Here is an 18,324-nt window from a genome sequence, read left to right on the forward strand (position 1 = left end):
TTAGAGAAAAGCAAATCAAAAATCACAAGGAGATACCATCTCACACCAATCAGAATGGCTACTGAAAAGTAAAAAACTAACAGATGCTGGCGAGGTTGAGGATTAAAGGGAACGCTTACACACTGCTGGTGGGAGTGTAAATTAGTTCGGCCATTGTGGAAAGCAGCATGGCGATTCCTCAAGGAACTAAAAACAGAATTACCATTTGACCCAGCAATCTCATTACTGGGTATATACCCAAAGGAATATAAATCATCCTACCATAAAGACACATGCACATGTATGTTCATCTAGCACTATTCACAACTGCAAAGACATGGAATCAACCTAAATGCCCATCAACAGTAGACTGGATAAAGAAAATGTGGAGGACGGGTATGGTGGCTCATGCCTGTAATCTCAGCACTTTTGGAGGTCGAGGTGGGTGGATCACCTGAAGTCAGGAGTTCGAGATCAGCCTGGTCAACATGGTGAAACCCTGTCTCTAATAAAAATACAAAAATTAGCTGGGTGTAGTGGCAGGCACCCGTAATTCCAGCTACTTGGGAGGCTGAGGCAGGAGAATCGCTTGAACTCAGGAGGCAGAGGTTGTAGTGAGCCGAGATCACACCATTGCACTCCAGCCTGGGCAACAGGAGTGAAACTCTGTCTCGAAAAAAAAAAAAAAAATAGAGAGAGAAGAAGAAGAAAATGTGGAATACTATGGAATACACCATGGAATACTATACAGCCATAAAAAAGAATGAGATCATGTCCTTTGCAGCAACATGGATGAAACTGGAGGCCATTATCCTGAACAAACTAACATGGGAACAGAAAACCAAATATCGCGTGTTCTCACTTATAAGCTAAACAACGAGAACACATGGATACTAGCACGGGAACAACAGACACTGGGGTCTATTGAGGGTAGAGGGTGGGAGGAGGGAGAGGACCAGAAAAATTACCTATCAGGTACTATGCTTATTAGTTGGGTGATGAAATTATCCGTATGCCAAATCCCTGTGAAATGCAGTTGACCTACAGAACAAACTGCACACCTAATCCTGAAACTCAAAGTTAAAAAAATTGCATCAAAACAAAAAGTTATTTAAAAAATTAACTTTCTTACAGAATACCTGTAAAGAATAATATATAATGTTAGGAAGAGGGATGGGTATTTTGCAATATCATTGCTCTTTTCTGTTTTGCTTTTGCGCAGGTAACAAGAATTACAAAGTAATAACACCTCAATTTAAGAAAACAAGTATTGCAAAGTTGCAGTTGATTCTGGAAGTTCCCATGAATGGAAAATTGGTTTTATAAAATACACAGTGATATAAAAGAAGCACCTAATAAGACTAAGCATCTAATAAAATAAATTATGGTACACCCACCCAACAGAGTACAATGAAGCTCTAAAAAGAAAAGAATACTAAAATATCTGCAGATAAAATTATATGAAGGCTTTGATTTGCTTCCTAAAAATCTGGGGAATGGGTAGGGGTGATGATGAAATGAACTTGGCTGCAAATTGATTATTGCCAAGGGTGGGTAATGGATGGATACATTGGGGCAGGGAGGGGAGGTCACTGTAACATCCTCTCAATTATTTATGTTTGGATTTTTTTCATACTAAAACATACTCCATTAAAATATAGAACTGCTCCAAATATTTCTTTGGGGTGCTTAAAGAGAGTTTACCTACTGAATCTCAACCCTTGGGGAAATATTTATCTGTGCCAGGCTCTGTTCTTGGCACTGGTGACACAGTAGTGACCAGAGAAACCAAGTCCCTCACTCACACAGTGAGAGACCATAAGCTGGAGAAATAATAAATTTAAAACACAGTGTTTGACGTGGAAACTGACATGAAAAACCACGCAAAGCAGATCGGGGTCAGGGAGATCTGGAGTGCGGGTATCAGGCGCAGAGAGAGCCTCGCAGATGACCAGGGAAGTGTGCTCCAGGCACCAGCGCAAAGATGGGAGGCGTGTGATGTGTTCTCGGAGCAGCCAGGTATCCACGGGGCTGGAGCGGAGCCAGCAGGGGTATAGGCTGACAGAAGGACTGAGAGGGGTTGGCGGAGGGCAGGTCATGCAGGGCCTTGGAGGGCACTGGAAGGCCCATGCTCTGAGGGAAATGGGGAGCCACTGAGGAATTCAGAGCAGAGGAAGACCACATCTGATGTAGGTACAGAGTGGAGAAAAGACTGAAATTAGGTAGGGGCGAAAGCAGGGAGATGGTCAGGGGCTACTGCAGTTGTCCAGGCGACAGGAGGCAACAGTGGTAGAGGACAGGACACAGAATGCGGTCAGATTACGGGCATCTGCCAGAGACAGACCAACAGGACTTCCAGCTGTGGATGGGACAGGAAGAGAGGAGTTATGGGTGACTCCGTGGGTGACGGCTTGAAGTGGAAGACGTGACTGCTTTCTGCTGAGCTGTGGAAGGCTGTGGGTGGAGGAAGTCTGGGAGGAGCAGAGGGCTCAGTTTGGGACAAACTGGGTTCAGGATGTGAGTGTGGCAGCAGAACAGAGCTGTTGAATTGACCTGTGCACACAGGAATCCAGAGTTTGAGAGAGGGCCTAGGCTGGAGATGTAAATTAATTAATTAGTTAATTAATTTATTTACTGTGGCAGGGTCTCCCTTGTTGCCCAGGTTGGAGTGCAATGGCACAATCTCGGCTCACTGCATCCTCCACCTCCCAGGTTCAAGCAATTCTTGAGCCTCAGCCTCCTAAGTAGCTGGGACTACAAGAACATGTCACCACGCCCGGCTAATTTTTGCATTTTTTGTAGAGATGGGGTTTCACCATGTTACCTAGGCAGGTCTCAAACTCCTGGACTCAAGTGATCCACCTGCCTCGGCCTCCCAAAGTGCTGGGATTACAGGCATGAGCTATCATGCCTGGCCTGGAGATGTAAATTTAACATAGGCAACTGGATTGGATCATTTAAGGGTACCAAAGATTGGTATTCATGCTGGCCTATAACAAACTAATGAAATTTACAGGTATGACATCTTGGGGGATCTGTGTATATTTGTGACCTGGTGCAAGGCTGGCTGAAAAACAGCATGCTTCCCTTCTCAGGACCTTAGCAAACCATCGGCTGTTGATTATTAAGGGTTCCTGTTGAAGCACTTGACTTTCTTGCTACGCCCCATTAGAATGCTGTGTCTGAATGTTCGGGTAGCAACATCAAGAATGTCACTGGCAGGAGAGGGCAGGAGACACCCGGAGGCTCTACTGGGCTGCTTTCTAGTACAGCCAGGCACTGGGCTGATGGGGATGGCGGGTTTTTATGGGAATGCTAACCTAAAACGAAGGAATAGCAAGTTTTGCCAGGCACCCAAGAAAGGGGCTGTGAGTGCAAATGCCCCAGGGACCATCTTAGTGTCACTGGATGCCAGGGGCCGAGTGCCACTGAATAGAAGCCACCTCCCAGCTCCAGCCAATGCTCGCCTTGTAGGACTGCGCTCCTAGTGTTACCAAATGCTTTTTTTTTCCCCCTAAGAAAAGCTAGCATCTGAAATTTATGTGAAATCCCCTGAATTTTATTTGTTCATAACGTCTTCCAGTTTTTAAGAAATGTCGTGAGGGCCAACAGAACCCACCGGCTGTTCTAGTACAGGCCAGGGCACGTCCCAGCTGCTCCCTGAGAAGGGTCAAGGCACCTGGAGGAACCTCCACAGCACCTGTGGATGGCTGCTCTGTGCAATAAACATCAAATGGGGCAGGGCGCAGTGGCTCACGTCTGTAGTCCCAGCACTTTGGGAGGCTGAGGCTGGTGGATCACCTGAGGTCAGGAGTTCAAAACCAGCCTGGTCAACATGGTAAAACCCCATCTCTACTAAAAATACAAAAATTAGCCAGGCATGGTGGCGGGTGCCTGTAATCCCAGCTACTCGGGAGGCTAAGGCAGGAGAATTGCTTGAACCCGGGAGGCAGAGGTTGCAGTGAGCCGAGATCATGCCACTGCACTCCAGCCTGGGCCACAGAGCAAGACTCCGTCTCAAAAAAAAAAAAAAAATCAAGTGGGCCATTTTCAGACTTTGATGTACAGTCTCTTGTCATCATCCCTGATGCTGCTCCTGAGGACAGAGAGGTAAGGAGCTGCCAGACACGTGAGCCAGGGATTCTGCTCGCCCACTGGAGGCTGCTTTGCCCTTCTCATCTATCACTTGGCCTGCTGGGCAACAGGAGAGATGAGAAAGTAAAACAAACATAGGCTGAGAATGAGGTTTGGAAGAAGCTCTGTTTAGCAAGCTGTGTTGCACATTCTTATTGTTATGGAAACAAGCAACAGGTAAAAGGATGGGGAGGACCTCACCAGTATCTTCCTTAGTGCAAAAAGGATCAGGTCCCTGAAATAGCTAGAAAGACCAGAAAAAGGAGTGAAGGAAGCTGAAGGATGTGGTTTTGAGCTATACTGGAGCTGAAGCCAAAACACCCCAAGGTATAGACGCACCCTCGCCCCTCCTGCGGAAATGGGTTATCCACAAAGTCAAAGGTACTTTGTTACCAGGCTTGCAACCTGCACTATGCAGTCAGCTTCTTTGGTTGAGTGAGATGCTGCTCTTGGTGTGGGGGTACAGGGGTTGGAGGAACAGGCACACTTCTGCCCTCATTGACCTCGTAGTCACAAAGCAGAGACCGACACGGGTCAGGAATATGCAGAGGGTAAGGGGCTGCTCGTGACGGGAGGGGACACACAGGGGTTATTTGAGATGTACCATTTGGGAAGAGGATATCTGAGTAGGGACATGAAGGCAGTGAGCCCTGGGAATACCCTGCTGTTCCCTCCGCCTGGAACAGCAGGTGCCAAGGCCCTGGTGGGCCAAGCTCAGCACACTGAGGAGTGGCAAGGAGGCTGGAATGGGGGGCAAGTGGAAGGATGGTTAGCAATGAGGGTGGAGAGGTTGTGGGCTCAGTTCTTGTAGAGCCTCACCTACTTCATGAGATCATACCCATCTTGTTTACTGTTATATCCCTGACGCCTGGCATTATAATTTTTGCTGAATGGATGGATGAAAAATGACTTCAACCCCAAACCTTGTAAATCTAAGTATTTGTGAATATCACCAAACCACATGGTTCTCTCCATCATCTGCAGTAAAGCACAGTTGAAAAACTCAAGCTCCCTTTAGACCCTATAGACAATTCCATAAATAAGGGACCAAGATTGTGTGCAAAGCTAAACAAATAAGCCAGCACCTGACACGTGGGGTGCAAACACCAGCGTTGGTAGAAGGCTTGGGCAGCACCAGGACAAGCAGAACCTGAAATTCACAAGCTCCTTCGCCATTTCTCGCATAGAGCACTTATAAAATTTGTCTAAAGAGAACCATGTGATGACCCTTATCTTTTTATTGCCAATCTTTGGGCAAGAGCCTGTTCCTCTTGTGCCTCATCAGTCTGGGGCTGGGATGGAACAAGGGGCCTCTGAGGTAGCCTGGAAGCTCGTCTCATGACCTGTGAGCAGGTGGGACGATCTGTCCTTGGCCGCTGCAGCACTGTGCTCACTTCCTCTTAGACAGGGAGATTCACAAAGGCATCTTTCTTCACTAGAGACCAGTTTTATCTGCACAGACCCTGTTGCCCCTGAGCAAATCTTTCATTTGGGAGGAAATGCTCTTCCAGCAGCGGCATGATCACCAGGAGCTGCCTGTGCCCTTTGAGTCATATTATGCTAAGAAGGTGCTTTTTAAAATTACATCACCCTGTCTCCAAGTGAAAGTCAACGCTGCCGCTCCACTACCAGAGCTTTTCCCATCCTGGCTTTCCAGAACCGTCCTACATGGTGCCCGCGTTCTCCAAAATCACATTCCCTCTGGACACTCCCTCACACCGCATGCACGCACGCACGAGGTAACCACCGTTTAATTCTTTTTGATGCTCTCATCGCTCACTTGGGCGAATGCTAGCCTGAACACCCCATGATGGTGGATTTATTCCCATCACAGATCTAGAGGATGGTGGATCTATTCACACAGTCAATTTGTGCCACCAGCAAAAGCCAAATAGAACATTTTAACTTCTCCCAAACTGCTCTTTTCTGGTTGAGAACCATTCCTCTTCCGATAACTTGGCTTTCTCTTCGCTTCACCAGTGTTTGGCTTTCTTCGCTCTCACAGAAAAACAAAAGGTGTATCAATTCAGGAAATTTACCATGAATGCAACACATGTCACAAAGAAGATGTGAGGGCACGAGGCCACTGGTTGGCTCACCAGCCACCAGCTGTGACTTGAAAAGCTCAAATTCAGAGTCTCAGCAAAATTACCCCTTACTACATGCAAAGGGCCTTGGAGGTCACCTGGGAAGCCACCGAAATGGCGAATATGAAATTTAAGGACAAGGGTCTATTATAGCAATCATAAACCAGCAGCCCACAGGCATAACCTGCTTACAGAGATGTGTTGTGTCACTTTTACTTTTTTAGAAAAATTGAAAATAGATGTCAAGTTCACAAAAAAAAAAAAGGAAATCCACCTGAAAATTGGGATTCCTGGCATCTCCTGAAAAGTAATACCATCTGGCAACCCTGGATCAATATTCACACGTGGGAACCATTGGCTGGAGCTGGGTGATGGCGCCCCCTTTCGACGGGGCCGAAGTGCTCCAGTTTCCACAGTGCACCCCACTCCCTGTGGTCACATGCCTGGTAGGCCTTGAAGCTGTACACTATGTTGTGTGGCAAAAAGTGCAGGGAAATGGTAGACGTAGCCCTGTTTTGTCTTCAGATGTCCACACTCACTTCTAAAAGCCAAGAGGGAGGTGGGGAAGGGAGAGTGTGCCCTGGGACAATGTTCTAAGCCTGAGTGCTCCAAATCCTCCATGCATTTCAAAATGGGCCAATGTTATCAGGCTACCTACTTCCTATGGCATTGGAAACGGCAGCAAGTGGCCATGAATTCCCCCCATCCCTGTATGTGGACTGCTGCAATGTGATTTTGTAGCATTTTCCATTAGGAGGTGGTGTCTGTTTCTCTACCTGGGCTTGGCCTGGTGGCTTTCATTTTATTTTTATTTATTTTTCTATCTATCTATCTATCTATCTATCTGTCTGTCTGTCTATCTATCTATCTATCTATCTATCTATCTATCTATCTATCTTATCTATCTATCTATCTATCTTATCTATCTATCTATCTATCTATCTAAGATGGGGTCTCACTCTGTCACCCAGGCTGGAGTGCCATGGAATGAGTATGGCTCACTGTAGCCTTGACTTCCCTGTGCTCAAGTCATCATCCTGCCTCAGCCTCCTGTGTAGCTGGGACCACAGGCATGCACCACATCACCCAGCTAACTTTATTATTATTATTATTGTTTGTAGAGATGAGGTCCAGGCTGGTCTTGAACTCCCAGGTTCAAGTGATCCTCTCGCCTCGGCCTCCCAAACTGCTAGGCTTACAGGCATGAGGCATGGCAGCCAGCCTTGCCTGGTGACTTTCTTTGGCTAACAGGACATTAGTAATCATGACCAAGCAGTCTTTAAAAAGTACCCAGGCATGGGCTTGTCCTCTCTTGCTGCCCTGAAATCACCAGTGCTGGAGAATAAGACTCTATGGGACCAAGATGGGCTGTTCTAGCCAAGGTCCTCAGGACAAACAAAACTGCCAGACATGTGAGTAAGGCTGTCCTAGACCATCTGGCCTAGCCACCTGCTAGCTCACTACAGAACAGCCCAGTCCACCCACAGACTCATGAGCAATCATAAAACGGTTGCTGTTTTAAGCCACTACATTTTGGGGTGGGTTGTCAGGCAGTAATAGTTAGCCGACAGACTTGGCTTGTCAAGGCCTGTGTTCTTCTCATCTCTAAAGCTTCTTTTGGGACTTGTCTTGATGGCAGGTGCTGTCTGCAGCCCTAACTGTCTTCATTCTGCCATTGTCTCTCCTTGAGCCCAGGAGTGCAGGTGATTTTCAAGGACAGCAATCAAGGCCCCCAGACTAAATGACTTCTAGTCTTGGATGTTACAGTCTGTTGCTCTACACTGCCTCTGTAGAATCTGTGGCAAAATGTCCTATGTGGTTGATTTATTTTTTGAGATGGAGTCTCACTCTGTCATCCAGGCTGGAGTCCAGTGGCGTGATCTCAGCTCACTGCAACCTCCACTTCCCAGGTTCAAGTGATTCTCCAACCTCAGCCTCCTGAGTAGCCGGGACAACAGGCACATGCCACCACACCCAGCTAATTTTCATACTTTTAGTACAGACGGGGTTCTGACATGTTGGCCAGGCTTGTCTCAAACTCCTGACCTCAAGTAATCCGCCTGCCTCGGCCTCCCAAAATGCTGGCATTACAGACATGATCTACCATGCCTGGCCAGCTATGAAATGGATAGCAGTGGCTTTTGTCTCTCTGGCACCATGATCTTCACAGTACCCATGGCTTCCTCCAGGGAACCATTCTTTCCTCACCTTTCTCAGCCTTTTGGGTGGATATGACCCCACTCCTGGCCCTGGCTGGAGTGGATCTGTGCAGATCTGACCCCACTTCTGGCTCAACCTGGACCATGCCAGACTGCCTCTCCCTGACCGTGGAGAAGGGAGGCTGGTTCAGGAGAGAGCTGGTTCTCGAACTAGGAAAACAACTGTCTCTTTCACCTGAGGATTGCAAAGCAGATAGTAAAGGAAGCCTGGAGCCACTGGGGGCCATCTCTGGGCCACAAATGAAATGGCTGCCTGGTAGTAACTAGAGATGTGGGTCTCAAAGTGTGTTCTCTAAACCAGTAATGTCAGGATCACCTGGGAACTTGCTAGGAATTAAAACACTTACCTCTACCTCAGAGACAATGAAGCAGAAATTCTAGGATTGGGGCCCAATAACCTGATTTATTTTATTTTATTTATTTATTGAGACGGAGTCTTGCTCTGTTGCCCAGGCTGGAGCACGGTGGCGCGATCTCGGGTGACTGCAACCTCTGCCTCCTGGGTTCAAGCAATTCTCCTATCTCAGCCTCCTGAGTAGCTAGGACTACAGGTGCCCGCCACTATGCCCGGCTAACTTTTGTATTTTTAGTAGAGATGGGGTTTCACCATATTGGTCAGGCTGGTCTTGAACTCTTGACCTTAGGTGATACACCCTCCTCAGCCTCCCAAAGTGCTGGGATTACAGGTGAGAGTCACCATGTCCGGCCAATCTGATTATTTAAATTATTATTTTATTTAAGAACAAAATAGAGACAAGGTCTCACTACACTGCCCAGGCTGGTCTTGAACTCCTGGGCTCAAATGAACCTCCTGCCTCAGCCTCCCAAAGTGCTAGGATTACAGGTATGAGCCACCATGCTTGGCCAATAATCTATGTTTTAATTGGCTTTGCAAAAGTAATTCTGATGCATGTCCAAGTTTGAGAACCTCTGGACTAGAGAAGTGTAAAGCTAAGTGATGGAACAGCTTCCCAAGAGACCATCTGAGCACCAGGATCCCACCATCCCTGAGGCCAAATCTACCCTTTTGGAATTTTTAGGTCTGTGAGCAAGACATTCTCCTTTGTTGCTTAGGCCGATCAGGGTTTCTGCCACTTGCTGTTCATGGGCGCTGGCTAATATATTAGGAGTCTCTGGACTTTGGCAGAATGGTCTTGCTGTTGCGGGTTTTCCTGACAGGAACGTGAAGTACAGGGCTGTCGAGTTCCTCTAATTCACTCACACTGAGGGGTGTTGCTTTCTTTCTGTGCTTGGCAGCTTGTCTGGGAAAAGTGGTTTAGATATATCACTTTCCTAGAGCACTCTGACAACTTGGACGGTAAACTTTCTGCATTAAAGACTAATGTTCTTTCATCCTCAAGAAGACAACAGGTTTCTGGAAGGAGATTATATTAGCTTTTTTGGAAGGCTTATGGATTGAGGCTGGAGTCACACAGGACATGAGGCCCTTTCATTAGAGCTAGGGACAGTTGCAGTGATAGAAAGGAATGAAGCTCTCTTGGAGTTGCATCACACGCACATTTAATTGACACAAATTCAATTTTATGGGCTTAGTCTAAGAAAAAGGGGCAAGGGGAGAAATAACTCTTTATGGGGTACAAGCAAAAGGTTACACTTCTGGAATAGCAGACTACCTAATTCGGACCAACCTCTCTCTGGAACACAACTAGGAAACCTAGAAAATATTTTTAAATATTTAAAACATCTATTTGAAGAAAAGAGATCTGTTTGAAGGCATGGAGAGTGAACAGGGCTGTGAAGAATTATAGGGGTAATAGTACACTGGAGAAAGAAACTCAGAGACGTAGACCCAGCATCTTGGAGGCCTTTCCTCTTACGGTGCTACTGATTCTGATGAGAGCTGCCACAAGGCTGGGAAGTTGAACAGAGCTTGCAACAAGCTCAGAGGCTACAGTCTGGGAGTGAGGGTGACCTGGAAGTAGCCGGGAGTGAAGGGCACAGAAAGGTTAACAATGTGGGCGAATCCAAATTACTACTGATTATATAAAATAGTAATAACGTCTAGTAATAAGAATCAGTAGTAATAATCACTAGAAATAATGTCTAGTGGTGTTTAAAAGCTAGAGAGAGTTAAAATGCATGACAATAGTATTTAAGTTGGGAAAGGAGAAAATGGAGTTAGAGTTTGTAAGATACTTCCACTAAATGGGAAGTGGTAAACTTGCTAATTTAAAGTAAACCCTAATAAGTCAAGAATGCATGTTGTAATCTTTGGTAATGACTAGAATAATAATAAAAAAAGAATGTATAACTAACAAGCTAATAGAGAGGAAAAAAGAGAAATAATACAAAGCAATCAGTTCAAAGGAAGGCAAGAAAGGAGAGAAAGAGAAACATAAACAGGAAGAACAAATAAAAAGCAAACAATAAGATAGTAGATGTAAACTCACAAATATCAGCAATTACATTAAACATAAATGGACTAAATCCCCCCTTAAAACGCATAGATTGTTAGAAGATAAAACTAAATACCAGTTACATGCTGCTTATAAGACAAACCTTAATATAAAGATACAGAAAGTTTGAAAGTGAAGGGATAAAAAACAGTACACCATATCAACACTAACCAAAAGAAAGCTGGAAGCAGCTTTATGTCAGACAAAGTAGACTTTAAGGCAAAAAGCATTACTAGAGAGACAACACGTAATGATAAAAGGTTCAATTCCCTTAGAAGATACAAAAAGTCAAATTCTGTGTGTACCAAAAAAGACACCTCTCCCTGGCCCCAGATACAGAGTAAAGCATATAAGCAGCCCACCCTCCAGATGTCGTCTGAAGGAGAGTGACTTGGTTTGTGATTCTGCCGCACGTTTAGGAAGTTTCAGGTTCCTTGTGCCTCTGGTGGTGTGAACATCCCAGTGCCCTGCGCATGATGCCAGTGTCTAAAAACACAAATTTCCCCTACAACCTTGACATTAAACAAGGCCAACTGCTTCTTCTGGGGCTCAGCCAAGAAGCTGTGATTTTTCCCACACTGGAGGAGAGACTGACTGTCTTGGGCTTACTGAGAGCTGATATATCTGTATGAGGTCATCTATATAAACCCTACATGCTGCACTTACTCATCAATTTCAGGGATTTCTAAGGGTAACTCTGGTCTCCTGCACTTTACAGCCTTTACAGCCTAATATCTAGGTGAGATGTGGCTCTACCACAATCCCATTTCAGTGTGAGAGTAGTGACAATGCCAGGCTTTTCAGCTTTCCTCTTAGCCACAGAACTCTTTCTTCAAATTTGACTTATGTTAGAGCCAAGTATATTGAAGAAGGAAAGGCTGAGCTCCAAACCTTTCAAAATAAGAATTCCACTACCTAAAATAGTATCCTCTTTAAGAGTAATGATGGAACAAACCGCCCTAGGAAATAAATACCAGGGACAGCTGGTAATGTGATCTTTATTAAATGGACCCAGTGACATGTGTTTTTTATATGAACGCATGCTGCTTTGCCACGGTGGCCAGGAAGCTCAGTGTTACAACTGTGACTACTTTAGGCATTCATTTGTTCACCCCCTGGTTTCATCTTATTTTTCTACTCTTGTTTTCTCTCCAATTTCATTTCCTCAATTTATTTATTTATTTATTTATTTAATTTATTTTTTAGACAGAGTCTCACTCTGTTGCCCAGGCTGGAGTACAGTGGTGCAATCTCAGCTCACTACAACCTCTGCCCCTCGGGTTCAAGCCATTCTCCTGCCTCAGCCTCCCGAGTAGCTGGGATTACAGGTGTGTGCCACCATGCCCAGGTTATTTTTTGTGTGTTTTTAGTAGAGATGGGGTTTTGCCATGCTGCCCAGGCTGGTCTCGAACTCCTGGGGTCAAGCGATCCATCGACCTTTGCCTCCCAAAGTGCGGGGATTAGAGGCGTGAGCCACTGCGCCCGACCTCGTGAAAGACTTTTCAAAGTCTTACACTACCTACTGTATATAAAATTTGTTAGTCCATGTCAGAACTTTTTGGAGAAAGGCAGATCATAAATTAATTAAGCTCTGTTTCTCAAAGTGCTGGACATGAAAGCATATATTATGGGTTGAACTGTGTCCCCTAAAAAGGTCATTGAGGACCTAACCCTTAGTACCTGTGACTGTGACCTTATTTGGAAATAGGGCGTTTGCAGATGATCAAGTTAAGATGAAGCCATCAGGTTGGGCTTTTCTCTGTCTTTATAAAAATGGCACATTTGGACACAGAGACAGAGACATACATGGAGAATACCACGTACAGATTGGAGTTATGTTGCCACAAGCCAAGGACCTGTCAGAAGTTAGGAGAGAGGCCTGGAATGGACCACTCCCCAGTGCCTTCAGAAAATGACCCTTGCCAACACCTTGAATTTAGACTTGGAGCCTTGAGAACTGTGAGATGATACGTCTCCATTGCTTGAGCCACTCTGATTGTGGTACTTCGTTATGGCTGCCCTAGCAAACTAATGCACTATGCCAGATGATTTTAGTTGATACCCGATTCAACTTTTAAAATACTAATAGTAATATATTTATATTGATGAGCATGAGAAAAAAGTATAACAAGTGACTCAAACCTCCGATTTTCAGGCATGTTACTGCTTAGGACTAGGCTGATGTGGGTATTAATTAAGTGGTAACTAATGTGGGTAATTAAGCAAATAATAGTTCAGTTGGCACACGAGGGGCTTATAGTGGAGTAGTTAAGAGCAGAGATTCTGCAGTCCAGGTTCTCAAATACTGGCTTCATCACTTACAGGCTGTGTGACCTTGGACAGATTCCTTAACCTCTCTGTGCCTCCATCTCCTCTGTACAATAATATTGATAATAGCAGTATCTATTGCATGGGGCTGTGTGGATAATTAAATGCAAGATTACATATGTGGTCCTACACACAGCTTGGGAGCTAGTTCAGTGCTTTGTAAGTATTGACTCTTAACTTTGTTACTTGAATATGGAAAAAAAAGCAATCTTGGCACATATACAAAAGAAGGAAGTCCCAGTTAGCTTAGTAGGATGCTGGGAAAGGTACACGACCACCACTGAGCCACCCCTGCCCTACTAGGGGTTCTAGGGGGGTTCGTGCAGTGGCATACTTTTTTACCAACTTGTTTTGGAGGAACTTCTGAAAACCCATTTAGATTGGTTCAGATAGTGAAGACAGTACCAGCAGGATAGACTGGAGACTTGTCAATCTGAACAGCAGTCGGTGAGGCCAATCCAGGAGATGCAGAAGGAACAATAGCACCTGGGACTGCCACCCCCCACTCCCCACCTGCTGAGGGAGCTCCAAGAGTGGACTCAGGCCTTCATCTCGCCCCATGCCTCCTTCTCCTCTCTATCCCCTTCCCAGCTCCCATCTCACCAAAGCTGACAGAACCAAAATTTGTCAGACTTTTCTGACATCTTACATGTTCTATTTGGCTCTTGACCCCTACAGATCATTTCTCCGTTATCTATTGAACAATGCGAGCGTGACGCTCTGTGACGCTATTGGCTGCAGGAACCTTAACATGCCACAGGGTTGCCTCCCACTCCTACCTTCCTCGGGCCTCAGGCAGGCCTCTTTCCAGGCTCTGGGTCCCACCAAAAGGTCCCCAGCAACCAATCTGGGGCTAGCTCTGCCCCACTGGAGTCTGGCTCCTCCAACACCTTGAATTTAGACTTCCAGCCTCGAGAACTGTGAGATGATACATTTCCATTGTTTGAGCCACTGCTTGTGCGACTTTGAAGGCCCCACTGGGATGCAGGTTCCAGTTGGCCACAGTTCTTCCTGGTTGCTACAGGCTGAAGCAGGATGCGATCAGAGACCTAGGACAGGGGTCTTGGCACTGCATGGCTTGCGCACGCACAGATCCCAGCTCCGGGACCTGGGTTGCCTCAGTCTCCTTTGCCAGTGACACAGACTCAGATCCTACCCCAGTGTCTTAGTCTGTTTTCTGTTGTTTACAACAGAATAACTGAAACCAGGTAATACCAAAAGGAAAGGAATTTCTTTCTTATAGAAGCCGAGAAGTCCAAGGTCAAGGGTGCTGCCTCTGATGAGGGCCTTCTTGCTGGTGGGGACTCTGCAGAGTCCCGAGGCAGTGCATGGTGAGGGGATGAGTGTGCTAGCTCAGGTCTCTCTTCCTCTTCCTATAAAGCCACCAGTCCCACTCCCATGATAACCCTTTAATCCATTAATCCATCAATGCATTAATCCACTGGACAAGCTTCATGACCTCTTCACCTCTTAAAGGGCCCACCTCTCAATACTGCCACATTAGGGATTAAATTTCAACATGAGTCTTGGAGGGGGCAAATATTCAAACCATAGCACTCAGCCACATGACAAGCCATGGCCCCCCATCACTGCAGGCTCCCCAACACCCAGGTTCTTACTCTAGGTTGTTTAGGATAGAAAGTCACAACTAATCTCATACCTACAACTGGCTCCCTAGCAAGCCCAATGACTGTCTGGATCCATCCCCTGGTAACATCGAGACTGAGCCCCCACCCTCTACATCTTGAACCACCTGGTCTCTTCCTTGGTCACCTCGCATCCTCCCCAGCTCCCTATAGGCCAGGCTCCACGTGGCAGCCAGAGGAATCTTGTTGAAATGTAAACCAACATGGCAGCCCCTGCTACAAAGCCTCAGCTGCCACTTGCCTGCTGTGTGCCTCAGTTCCTCGTCTGTGAAATGGGGACAATTGCAGAACCTACCTTAAAGGCTAGTTATAAGGATTATATGAGATGATAGAAGTAAAAGCTTATAATAGTGGCCGGCTCATCCTAAGTAGTGAATAAATGTAACCTCTCATGTCATTAGAACATAGACAAAGCTGGTCTTTTCACCATCAACTCTTTTGTACCTTCAGAATTGTGTGCCATTTGTACATATTATTACTCATCTGAAGTAAGCAAGTTCATTTAAGAGTAAAATAAATAAATAAAGAAAAGAAATTTTCAATGATAACCACATCTTGGTGGTGGAATCAGAAAGTCGCTCTCATGGTTACTTTTATGCGTTGACTTGACTGGGCCACAGGGAACCCAGATAACTGGTCAAAGATTATTCTGAGTGTTTCTGAAAGAGCATTTTTGGATGACATTAACATATTCATCAGGAGAGTAAGGCAGATTGCTCTCCACCGTGTGAGTGGGCCTCGGCCAATCAGGTGACGGCTTGAATCAAACAAAAAGACCAGCTCTCCCCCAAGTGAGGGCGACTTCTCCAGTCAACTGCCTTGGACTTCACCTCCGACATAGGCTCCTCCTGCACGGTGGCCCCTGAACTAGAGGACTCGCTCCTCCACAGCTGCATGAGCCAGTTCCTTATCCTAAGCTCTCTCTCTCACTCTCCCTCCATATCCTTTCCATTCTGTTGCTCTGCAGACCCCTGACTAACACATTTGCTAAAGGGCAGCTCAGCCCTCTGCAAGGAGGGTAATGAAGTGCAACCTCCCATCACGGCACCCCAGAGAGTGACCCAGCCCCAGCCCTGCTCCCCTGCTCAGGGGCCCCCAGAACTCTTACCGGAGCATATCCTCTCCTGGTCTGGGAATACAGCAGGGGCTTGGGGAGTCAGGTTTGGCTCAGATTTGGTGGGAATGAAAACCTCAGCATTGTCCTTCCGCTTTGCAGACAAATTCCTTTCCCTTTTATGACCTGAAGGAAAACAAATGTTTCATGTAAGACACCGAGCGCAAGCAAGTTGGGCATTCTGTTCAGGCGTTTGTTCATTATTCATTCACTTACTCATTCAACAAATGTCTATGGAACTACTCTGTGTAGTTTGGGATTAGAGATGTGAATAATGCAGGCGATGAAACAAGTTTGCCGAGAGCCATGGTGTGCCCGAGAGCCATGTGTGCCCAGCACCACATTTTGGTAAGTACATAAAAAATTTTAGGACACGCACAGGTTTTCAAATTTTAATGTTTCTTGGCTAGGCGGCCAGGCAGTGGCTCACACCTGTAATCCTGGTGCTTTGGGAGGCCGTGGTGGGGGAATTGCTTGAGCCCAGGAGTTAAAGACCAGCCTAGGTAACATAGTGAGACCCTGTCTCTAAAAAAAAAAAAAAAAAATAGGCTGGGCACAGTGGCTCACGCCTGTAATCCCAGCACTTTAGGAGGCCAAGATAGGTGGACCACCTGAAGTCAGGAGTTTGAGACCAGCCTGGTCAACATGGTGAAACCCCATCTCTACTAAAAATACAAAAATTAGCTGGACATGGTGGCAAGCACCTGTAATCCCAGCTACTTGGGAGGCTGAGGCATGAGAATTGCTTGAACCCAGAAGGTGGAGGTTGCAGTGAGCTGAGATTGTGCCACTGGACTCCAGCCTGGGGGACAGAGCAAGACTCCGTCCCCACCCCCTACCAAAAAAAAAAAGTCAGGTGTGTTGGCACATGCTTGTAGTCCCAGCTGCTCTGGAGGCTGTGGCAGGAGGATCACTCCCAGGAATTTGAGGCTACAGTGAGTTATGATCGTGCCACTGCACTTCGGCCTGGGTGACAGGGCAAGACCTTATCTCAGAAAAAACCAACAAAACAAAACATGCACAATGTCGAGAAATTCAAATTCTCTCTTTTCACTTTATGCCCCAGCATCACTCGAACTGTACCTGGCATCAACTGTTCTGTGGCCTGGCCGTTCACACCCAGGAATGGCTGTCAGGTCCCCTGCTTTTCCAGGGTGGAGACTCAGTCACCTCTTTAGAGCTCCGTCCCCTCCCTCCCCGTCTCCCCTGCAGCCATGCCATCTGCAGGCCCAGTGGGCCCCACATGGGACCATTATTAACACTGCCCTGACCACTTGCTGCTCCCGCAGGTGCGCCTAACACCTTTGTTCCTTTGGCAAAGGTTCCCTGAGGGGCTGCAATGTGCCAGGCGTGTGCTGCATGCTGGGGAAGCGGAGGGTAAGAGCCGGCCTGTGTCTACAGGCTGGTGGATGGGGAGGTGTGGTGGGTGGAGAGAAAGACAACTGGGGCCAGTGAACCCAGCGCCATGATGATGCTACGGGAGCACAGGGGAGAGTTGGCCTAAGTGGATGTGGTGGGAGTGTGAAGGCGGCTTTGTGCAAGAAGCAACTTCTGAGTAGTCTGGAGGGAAAAGCAGAGAGCCAGGTTTCAGGGTTCTGAGTGGAGAGGAAAGGGACTGTGGTCATCCAGGCAGAGGGAACAGCCCAAGCAGGGTCTGGGGTGAGAACAAACATGGTGACAGCATGTCTGATGGACAAATGTCTTCTCTGGAGATGTCCATTATTGGGTGTGGATTTTCCAGAGCTGAACTGTGTCCCCTTCAAACTCTCTTTTTTTTTTTTTTTTTTTGAGAAGGTCTCACTCTGTCACCCAGGCTGGAGTGCAGTGGCACAATCATGGCTCATTGCAGCCTCAACCTCTTAGATTTAAGTGATCCTCCTGTCTCAGCCTCTCAAGTGGCTAGGACTAAAGGTATGCACTACTACGTCTGGGTAATTTTTTAAAAAATTTTTTTGTAGAGATGGGGTCTTGCCATGTTTCTCAGGCTGATCTGGAACTCAACTGATCCTCCTGCCTTGGCTGCCAAAACTGTTGGGATTACAGACATGAGCCACTGTGCCTAGCCCCCTCCAAACTCATACATTGAAATCCTAGCTGTCAGCATCCCTGACTGTATTTGGGCACAAGGTCTTTAAAGAGGTAATTAAGTAAAAACAAGGTCAAATGGGTGGGCTCTAATCCAATATAACTTCTCCCAAGAAGAGGAGATTAGGACACAGATACACGCAGAGGGAAGATCACGGGAAGACACAGGAAGATGGCCGTCTACAAGCCACAAAGAAACGCCTCAGAAGAAACTGACTCTTGATCTCAGGCTTCCAGTCTCCAGAACTATGAGACAGTAAATTCCTGCTGTTTAAGCCACCAGTCTGTGGTACTTACTCATGGAAACCCTCACAA

At 46.5% G+C, this 18,324-nt stretch overlaps 1 protein-coding gene across 7 annotated transcripts in view; it reads right to left on the minus strand.

The window, feature by feature from the left end:
* KIAA0556 (KIAA0556 ortholog) overlaps positions 1-18,324 on the minus strand; it is a 234,488-nt gene that overhangs the window by 83,632 nt on the left and 132,532 nt on the right. For all 7 annotated transcript variants that reach the window (XM_009196201.4, XM_017953265.3, XM_009196203.4 and 4 more), the window contains one exon: positions 15,919-16,050. In XM_009196201.4, the coding sequence (XP_009194465.2) occupies positions 15,919-16,050 (132 nt within the window). The remainder of the gene's footprint in view (positions 1-15,918; positions 16,051-18,324) is intronic.

The sequence above is a fragment of the Papio anubis genome, chromosome 18, assembly GCF_008728515.1.
Source record: "Papio anubis isolate 15944 chromosome 18, Panubis1.0, whole genome shotgun sequence".
In the NCBI taxonomy this organism is placed as follows: domain Eukaryota; kingdom Metazoa; phylum Chordata; class Mammalia; order Primates; family Cercopithecidae; genus Papio; species Papio anubis.